Here is a 9,458-nt window from a genome sequence, read left to right on the forward strand (position 1 = left end):
GGTACCAGTACCTCACTTTGAAAAGGAGGGGATGTCACGTGACACATCCAACCCTATGTGTCCGTGGACAAGCTACAGCATGACCAGGGTTCAGTTCAGTCAAGTCAGTCTAGATTAGAAGTGATCTGGCACTTTTTGTGAGTCTATTTGTAGACCGTGCATGCCCAGTCACTTAGATTAGATGCATATCCTCTGGTTGCACACAACATGATTATCAGAATTCCCATCAAAATCCATTAGAATCAGTCAGGGGAATTTTCCAATGCATTTAGCCTATTTTCCCTATTTTTAACATTTTTCACTTATTATTTTTAAGTGACTTCCCAACAAAAGTAGGTAGGGCAATTTTGCTACGTTAATATATAAGCAAACCCAAGTTAGCACTTTCTGGTAGAAGAGGCAGCAGGAGCTCCCCGCTCAACAGGCAACTTCTCAGCAGAACCCGCAGGACCCCCCCCCAACCCCCCCCAACCTTGGCGCTACCTTCTCCAGTAGCTAGCGTTTTTGGTTCCAGCAGTGACCCTCCAAGATCTGGCGTTTTCAGCAGTGCCTTGATCGCCACAGAATCCCTCAGCCTAGCGTTTTTGATCATCATCATCTCCACCCCCTAGTCCTGGCGTTTCAGCCTTGTCTTCATCGCCAGCATACCAAAAGCCGAGCGTTTTTTCTAGAGCTATCAAGATCTGCCAGCATTTGCTATTTTCAGCCATAAACTCAGTAGAAGAGGCAGCGTTTCCAGCCATCAGAGCAGCAAATCAGTGTTAGTGGTTTTCAGCCCTTGCCGCATCAGAACCACAGCATTTTCAGCCCTATGGTACAATAGCAGATTCAGCCCCCATTGGTTGCAGATGATCCCCGATTTTCAGCCATAAAAACGCAGCCAATACAGTCATTTTCAGCCACCGAAACAGTCCCGAAATTCAGCAGTTAGAAGATCTCAGATTTCAGCCATCAAGTCGTCTTCGTCATCACCGTCGTCATCGTCGACATAGCCTAGACTTGCATCAGTCTCATGCATACCATTTGTACCAGATTGTGCAATCATAAGTAGACCACTCTCGCCAACAAGAGTGGGGCCTTCGTAGGAGGGTTTTACAACGTCTCTGGTGTCGTATCTCTCTTCTCTCTCTATCTCTCAGTCTCATACACTTGCACGCACAGTGTTTGTTCACTTTGTTGTGATCATAGCATTTTCTCACTAAGAACGGAAGGCTCTCCCTTCCATAGAACTAAAAGGAACCTTGAGCACAGTTCGGAGCACTCATCTTGAGCAAAGCGCAAAACAATCATTCCGCTGCACCTAACATCCCTTGTAAATTAAATATGTGAGTTGGGCTCCCACTCTGCAGAGCATCTGGACGCAGAGTCTGAGAGTGAGACCCGAACCACTCTTGTACTTTGAACACTAATTAATACAAAAAGAAATACCGAAAGGGGCGCCAGTCTTTGGGGCCAATATCTCTAGGCACGGAACTCCGCCGGGCCAGTGCAAGTCTATTGTAAACTGTGAACTGTTTTGAAGTGGTTATTTGGTGCTGTCATGATTGATTCTTGACTTGGAGTGTCCAAGTCTGTTACACTGTGGGCTTGGGAGTGTTGTCCACTGGCACGAGTGCAGTGGGAACCTGGGGAGTGGTTTTGGAAGGACTCTTTCTCATCAGCCGACCACCCAGGTGTCCCTTTCTTTCAGTACACTCTTCGTCTGGGACGTCACATACTCGCAGCACGGAGAGAGGCTCGTCCTGCTGCAGCACCTCATTGGCAGGAGAAGGGTCTCACAACTGAGTTCTTGTCAGCTTTTTGGGCGAGGTTGTGGGACTTCAGACAGCCGCGGCGAGTTGCTTTGTTCCAGTGACTGTTGCACATCGGGCTACAGCAGTTGGAAGCTAGCTTGTGCATTGTGATCTCTCGGCAACATGGGCAGCTTGCAACCATTCTGTGGAGAGTCAGTGCCACTGTCTTTGGGATTGTCCTTTGGCATAGCAGGTTTGGCTTCGTGTCCTTCTGCTGATGCCAGCTCTTTCCACAGCTCGACAGTACACTTGGGGGGCAGCTGCTTGGTCCACTCTCACGGGCCCGACGCTTCAGTTTGAGCTATCCTCCACTAGCAGGATGAAAGTGTTGCAGGGGGGTCGGCCTACACTCCAGCCTTCTACAAAGCTTTCTCCACAGGAGTGGTGCAGTGAGAGAGGAGTGTTGGGAGCTCATCGGCGGCATGACACTCTGGTTCATCTGGCGGGCCCGCTACTTCCGCATCTTCGAGGCTCGCCCTATACTACCAGCAAAGACTGTTCGAGATCTTTGGCTAGAGCTGGTCCATACTCTTAGAGGACAGTTCAAGAGACTCCAAGGCAGCTCCGACCGCATGCGGGAGCGTAGAGAGGCTTTCCTTCGACTCTGGCGCCCTGGGCCTTTCTTCACCATGGTCAAGGGTGTGCTCAGATGGCACTACCCTCCACCTGTGTGGCTTTTCCCTCCTCCCATTTCTTGATTTAGACTCATTGTACATATGCTGTTTTTTCATTGGGAGAGTCTCCCCTTCATGATTGTTGTAGCCCTCTCTTGTAGAGGTGGTTGTAGCCCCATGGGCACTTCCATTAACTAATAGAAGGTCGAGAAAAAAAAAGATTCATGATTCGTTATCACGTTCATTTGGGAGCTGTCATTGCACCAAAATCATCTCATTCCCGATTTTCGCATGTTATCTACACACAAGTAGCAAGTTCTTCCAAAAAATATTAATGTCATACATAAATCAGATTCATCTTGGGAAATTCCTATTTCAAAGTTCTTCATTCACACACTTAGTTCATACTGAACACAATGTTTCAATCATCTAGTCATCTCATCCGTCCAGAAGTCTTGACGCACCTAGATCCCTGTGTAGCCATCTCATCCTGTAGGAACTCTTGATGCGCTCACCAAAGTATCCAGTCATCTCATTCATATGGGAATCTTGATGCACTGGAATCATTCAACATTCCTCATGCGTCATCATCCATTCATTCAAAGTTCACGATTCTTATCTCGAATCGTGATCAGCTTCATTTATGAGTTATCGTCACTCTAAATTCGTCATCATCTTATTCTCGATTTCACCTGCAAAACAAGTAAAATTTTAAGCAAATGGTTCACCTTCTTGCAAAAGAGTCGATGTCCCGCTCCATACTTCTAAATGCTTTCATATGCATGTTCCTCGCTCCTATTAGTTATCAGCACACAGATAACAAAAGCTTCCAAAAACATTAATTCCACATACTGAAATTTATGCAAAAACCCTGATTTTCCAAAGTTGTTGGATATAAGATATGTTCGTGTCAATGCGTAGAGCTTGTTGAGAGGATCAACTTTGCCTTCTGTCGCATATCTAAATTCTCAACCATCAAAGAGATTTTTAAAGGTCTTCTGGCGAACTTTCCTGCCGAAAATTTGTTGTATTCTTCATTCTTTTCTTCAATTCCCGCACCGGATTTCAACTTTTCTTTGCCTTCCCATCGAGAGGTGTTATCTCTGTCAAATTCTCCACGAGAACCCATCTGTAATCTGGGATTCTTTATGGCTTATGCCCTATAAGACAGAGCGATGAAGACGAGCGCACCCAATGTGTGATGAAGTAAGGGTGGGAGTGGCTAATAAGCCCGGGATCGGGACAAGAAGATTCTTCAATAACAATTTCCAAAGTGCCCAAGTACCCTGTCTGCTCTTTGTTAGGACCAGTATGCTTTGAGAAAAGCACACGCCTCATGCTCTGATACCACTGTCATAGACTTGGGCACCCCAAGTCGGAAATCTGGCATGACACACGAGAGAATCACTTAAAATACTTCACAACTTTAAAATCATAGTTCAATTTGGTCGACACGGCCCTGTGTAGTTCCGTGCCCAGGGGTATTGGCCCCAAAAGCTGGCGCCCCTTTCGATATTTATTGTTATATTAATGCTTGAGCAAAGTACAACACCCGAGGGGTCCTCTACTCTCAGACTCTGCGTCCATATGCCCTAAAGAGTGAGGCCCTTTGGGCCTATTTATTCTTACAAGGGATGCCCTAAAAGCAAAGCCCCAAAAACAGTAAACTCAAAAGCAAATTATCCCAAAAGTAAGTTGGTCCAAAAATTGCCAGAAAGCAGCCAGCACAATTTACAAAAATCCATACATTCTGCTACGTCATCAGTTGTCAGCACGAATCATGGAAATCCGTATTGTCCGCCATGTCAGCATGCTAGCGTGAATTCCAGCATGTCTTGCTACCACGTCAGCACCTCTGTCTGCGGGTGGTCATGCTACGGCATCATTTTGTGACAACGGCCTCCAAAAAATGCTATATCAAACTATTGGATAAAGGCTAAAGACTTGGGAGCATCTCGAAACCCTGAAAAGTACTCAAACTTTACTGCCTGTCCTCCTCCTTTAAATTATTTGGCCTTTTTGCCCTTGTCGTCGAGGAAATCATACTTATTGGCTCTGTGAAAATCTTCCTTTTTGAATAAAACATATGATCTTTCCGTTGTTTCTTGCCCTTTTTGTCCTTATCACTCGAGTCAGAAGAAGATGAGTTGTCCGAGCTGTCAGAAGAAGATGAGGACGAATTGGACAATCCTTCAAAGCATACACGCTTCTTTTGTTTTCGGGAGTTTTCAAAAGACGATTTTTGGCCCAAGTAACCGGGGAAATCAACCCCCTTGTTACATTTCTTCAATTGCTTTTCTTTTGACCCCAATAGTCGGTTGACTCGTTTTTCAACAACGTCCTCGAGTTCATCTTCAGTAAACATCCATGGAACAGGAGGTTGCTTGAGGGCTGACTTGATTGGGGTATCAATGGCTTGCTGCCAATGCGTATGCACCTCGTCAATCGGGTGCCTAGTCAAAAAATTTGCATATTGTGGATCCTTTGCAAATTTGAGCATTTGTTTTGCACAATTATCAACTTGTTGTTGAGGTTGCATCTCCATCATTTGATACTGCGTAGGCCGAGGTGGCATGTATTCGTGATCTGCTAATCCATTTGAATTTTCCGTACCGCCTCCCGTTTCAAAAGTGTCAGGAGGGTTCATCTGATTCTTGCGGTATTCGTCGTTTGAATCCATGTGTGTCGCGGTAAGAGGATTGGATTTCCCGATAGAAGAGAAATCGGTTGTGCTCTGATACCACTGTCACAAGCTTGGGCACCCCAAGTCGAGAATCTAGCATGACACACGAGAGAATCACTTAAAAATACTTCACACCGTTAGAATCACAGTTCAATTCTTAATCCCATTACACAAAGGAGTCTTGTTCCATATACAATCGATAGAGCTTGCTGTTGCTGCTCCCTCGCGTGCTTCGCTTGCACTGCCTCGCCATCGCCAGCCAAGCCCTCCCCCCCGCCACAGCACTCCCCCCTCGCTTCACTGTCCCCTTCCTTCGCTTGCTGCCCTCCTCCTGGCCTCACCACGCTACCTCCTCCTCCCCCCCTTTCCCGCTGCCCCTGCCCGCCGCGCTGCCCTCTTCCACCCTCTCCCGATCCCACCCCGTCCGCGCTGCCCCCTCCCACCCTGTTCGTGCTGCCCCTGCCCGCCATCACGCTCTCCCCCCCGCTCCTCCTGCTTGTGCCATCCCCCCCGCCTCGAGTCTCTGTCTTTGTCAGAGCTGGTTCACAACGGCACCGACTCACTTCGCTCGTTTCGACGCCTTCGACTCCCCTTCGTTCGCCCTTGCAGCAGCACACACAGATGGAGGATTTTGCTCCGCCACAGAGGGACTCCACTGTACCCCCTCGCCCGACCCCGCAGAACCCACCATCCGACTTGCTCTTTCGCCGATAGAGCACGCGAGCTTAGAGGCAAAGGTGGAGCGCCTTCAGGCCACCTCTGTTATTTGCAAGATTCTCGGCACCAGACCCAGCAAAGGGGTAGTGCGCAATCTCCTTTAGGCCCGCCTTCTCGCACAGGTGGACAAGATTCTCGATGTTCAGCTTCTTGGCTGTGGCTACTCGCAGATAGAGTTTGAGACTCCCGAGATGGCGTCCAAGATCATTGCGATGAGCCCCCTGGCCATCCGAGCAGTTCGAGCACAGTTTTGACAATGGCGCCACGGTTTCGACCCAACTACCGACATTCTTGTCGAGGAGGCAGACCTACCTATCTCAGTCTGCTTCCAGGGCCTGAGGAGGAGTACCTTCCACTCCTTTCCACGATAGGCTCAACGATTGGGACTGTCCTGGAGACACCTCGCACGGCAACCTCTGTAGCAGCCAAGGCGGCCAGCATCCCCACATTACGTGTTTTGGTTCGGGACACCCACACTCTCCCGAAGGTCATCCTACTACCTTGGGTGAGTGGAGGTTGGTTCCGTCAAAGCATGGAGTATTCGGGCCTCCCAAATCAGTGTTTTATTTGACATCAGATGGGCCATCTTGCGAAGGCCTGTCCACGGAGGAGACCTCGACCTACACCACAGACTCAGGTACGCAGGCAGAGCCACCTACGAGCCTGGGGCTCAAGCGGAGGAGAATTGGCGGCAACAGGTTCATGGTCGACGTCAACAGGGGCCACCACGCCAGCCTTGCACTCAGAGTGGTCCCCAGGCTCCTGTCCGGCAGCAGTGGGTTCCCACAGGGAACCGATTCGACCCTCTTCAACCGGACAAGGTCCCTGCTCCACCCTCCACCTCAGCCTCACCTCCGACAGCCCCTCCTCCCCCCTAATTCCCCTCCGCCCCTCCCCCTCCACCTCCTCCCTCTGCCTCTCCACCTCGCCCTCCTCCCTCTGTCACCCCCACGCCCCCCCTCTCCTCCCTCTCCCACGAGCCCCCGTGCTTCCACATCTCCTCCCACTCCTTCCCCACAGCTGTCCTAGGGGGCAGAACCTTCCTCAGTTGCTAGGAGATCTCTTGGCAGCACTTTTGCCACGAGTCGCTTGGCGAGAGAGGGACAGTCTTTCTTGCGACCCCCCTTTCTAGTGCAGACATCCCCCTTTGCAACAGTTCCTCGTGGCCTGACGAGCTTCGACATTTGTCATCGTTGGGATTTCTTTGCCTACGACTTTATACGGTTTGTCGACAACCCCTCACCAGACCTTGAGCAGGCTTGAGGCAGCTTGCTTCAGAGTTCATGTATTGTTCCTTGCAGCTAGAGGGATAGAGGCCCTGGACTCAATGGTTGGCTTCTCTTTTCCCCTATGCAACAGGGACCAGTCTGAGTGGACTCTAGACTCAGTGTTGGAGTGGCTGCAGGCACAGGCCCTCGAGTTCTCTCATCACATGGGAGACCTAGGGGTTACAAACTTGGTTCAAACTCTGTGGCCGTTGCCAAGTTTTCAGTGACACCTCCAGACTCAGCAGGATGTAGACACATTGTGGTTCATTTCTTTGCTGACACACAGAGCCCGCCATGTTACGTACACATACATGAGGACTCCTAGACAAAGGAGGTTACTTTGCGCACGGCTCGTTCTACTTGGGCTTGGGCTAGACACTCTTTGCAGTCACGCCTATCTTGGGGACGCTCGGATGTGGATTACTCCCCATCCAAGCCTACCTCGAAGATAGCACTGTTAGCTATTGCTGCAGCATCAGTTCTCTCTCGCTCCCCACGAGGATCGTCTCATGGAACATGCAGGGATTAGGTGGCCCCAGTTTTAGCGCCAGAGGGGCCGACTGTATCGAGAGCTTCAGCGATGCCTTGTGAGAGGAGAGATTGACCTTCTTATGCTACAAGAGCATCATCTATGTGAGAGCCGCATTAGACATTAACTTTGCATCGCCGAAGAATTGACCCCGAATCAACTCAAGGTCAAAGCAAATGAACTTAAGAAGATGCACGAAGCTCACAAACAAGGCAAATGGGCAGTCTACCGAGGTGGTAAAGCCATCATCATGGAGTTTCGAACTCCCAAACCGGCCCCCCCTCCATTGGAGGAGCCCCCTTAAATTTCATCCCTCATCCTCCTTTTCATTTTCATTACCCTTTTGATGGACCCTCAGTCCTTAACTGATATGTGTCTATGCTTCATTGGAAAGCAAGCGTTGTAATGTTTTGTCATAGGTCATATCTGACCTCCGCGGACGATAATTCAATCTATCTATCTATCTCGGCATTTTTCCTGCAATCTCCCTTACTCTCTCTAGCACTCCCCACCTTCCCTCCCCTTGCTGCAATGTTTGCTTGTTGCAGGTGTTAGATCCAAGGCTCGTACAATGGGCGATTGTTGCACGAAGGACGACGCGGAGGAGTTCTGTCGCAGTTGATTCGAGATCTAGTGGCTGCCTAGTTGCGAGAGGAGGTTTAGACTTGATCATCTGATTCACCATTTCTGCTGCACCTTTGGCATGACACTCATTTCATACGAATCGTTTTGAAACTTTATGGCTACTATGTCTGCAATCACCTATATTCTCTCTCTTCCCACTACCTAGGCAACCTCTCTCGGCGCTAGGGGCTAGATTACGAGAGGTGTCCAATTGCCCGTGTTGCATGGAAGTTTCCGTACGGTGTATGAATGCCCATATTGTATAAATTTGCCATGCTCACGACCATACTATATGGTCTACTGTATGATATTAAATGGTTCTTACAAGTTTTTTAAATAACACACCTATGAATAGTCCCTTTGTACCCATCTTCACTGTCCTAGTATAAACCATTCATTGACAATTCTACCCAAAAATGTGTGCTAGACAAAAATATTACCAAAAATGCTCATTTCAAAATTGAACCCGATCCTGTAGCTGTAAATGCTACCCACATGCCTACTTCAGATTTCTCAACAAATGCATGCTTGACAGTGTAAAGCAGACTACAGCAAACTTCAACTTTGTTGCAAGCAGCAAGCAGATTTGAACAAGTTCAAGCCTAGGATAAGGAAAATTTAATTTCCAAAACAGTAGTTTATGTGGAGCATGGGGCAGTTTTCGAGCAGTTTCAGAAAGTTCTAAAAATCTCCAATGCATGCAGACGACATAGCATACTCTCGGCTTTAAAAAAAGAAAAAGAAAAAGACGGTACCTTGCGACTGCTGAGGCACAAATGGCGCTGCAGAAGAGCAAGAGAATTCATGGTGTTACGAAGCCCCCTTTCTTGAGCTTCCTCTTCATGGCAACAGCTTGCGCTGCTGCAAATTAAGAGCAAAGAGCAAGATCTCGATCCTACGAGAGTAAAGCGAAGCAAGCAACAAGTGTCCAAAAAGCTTTGTGAGTAAAGTTAAGGAAGCAAGTTAAAGAACTTTGCCATAGGAAGACGATATAGATGGCCATCTGGAAATGGATCATCCTAACATGCACGTCTTTTTTACGATTTGAACAATTTGGGGCATCATTCATCTGGCCTAATATAGCCAATTTTGCATATACCTAGATTTGGCAACAAGTTGGTGTGGTGGTTATCTTGTGAAGGCAGGATGATAGAGGTGCTACATTCAAGGTACTTTGTGTTAAGTGTTGCAAGGAGTGTGTAATTAGGCAACAACAACATCTTTGGTTTA

The 9,458-nt window shown here is 48.3% G+C and overlaps 1 protein-coding gene across 1 annotated transcript in view; it reads right to left on the reverse strand.

Annotated features, from left to right (window-relative positions):
• LOC147430881 (uncharacterized) overlaps positions 1-9,228 on the reverse strand; it is a 31,817-nt gene extending 22,589 nt beyond the window's left edge. Inside the window, exon 1 of the mRNA XM_086493412.1 lies at positions 8,984-9,228. Coding sequence (XP_086349538.1) covers positions 8,984-9,034 — 51 coding nt within the window. The 5' untranslated portion in view covers positions 9,035-9,228. The remainder of the gene's footprint in view (positions 1-8,983) is intronic.
• Between the last annotated feature and the right edge of the window lie 230 nt (positions 9,229-9,458).

Source organism: Adiantum capillus-veneris, chromosome 21 (assembly GCF_014529385.1).
Source record: "Adiantum capillus-veneris isolate H3 chromosome 21, ASM1452938v2, whole genome shotgun sequence".
In the NCBI taxonomy this organism is placed as follows: Eukaryota; Viridiplantae; Streptophyta; class Polypodiopsida; order Polypodiales; family Pteridaceae; genus Adiantum; species Adiantum capillus-veneris.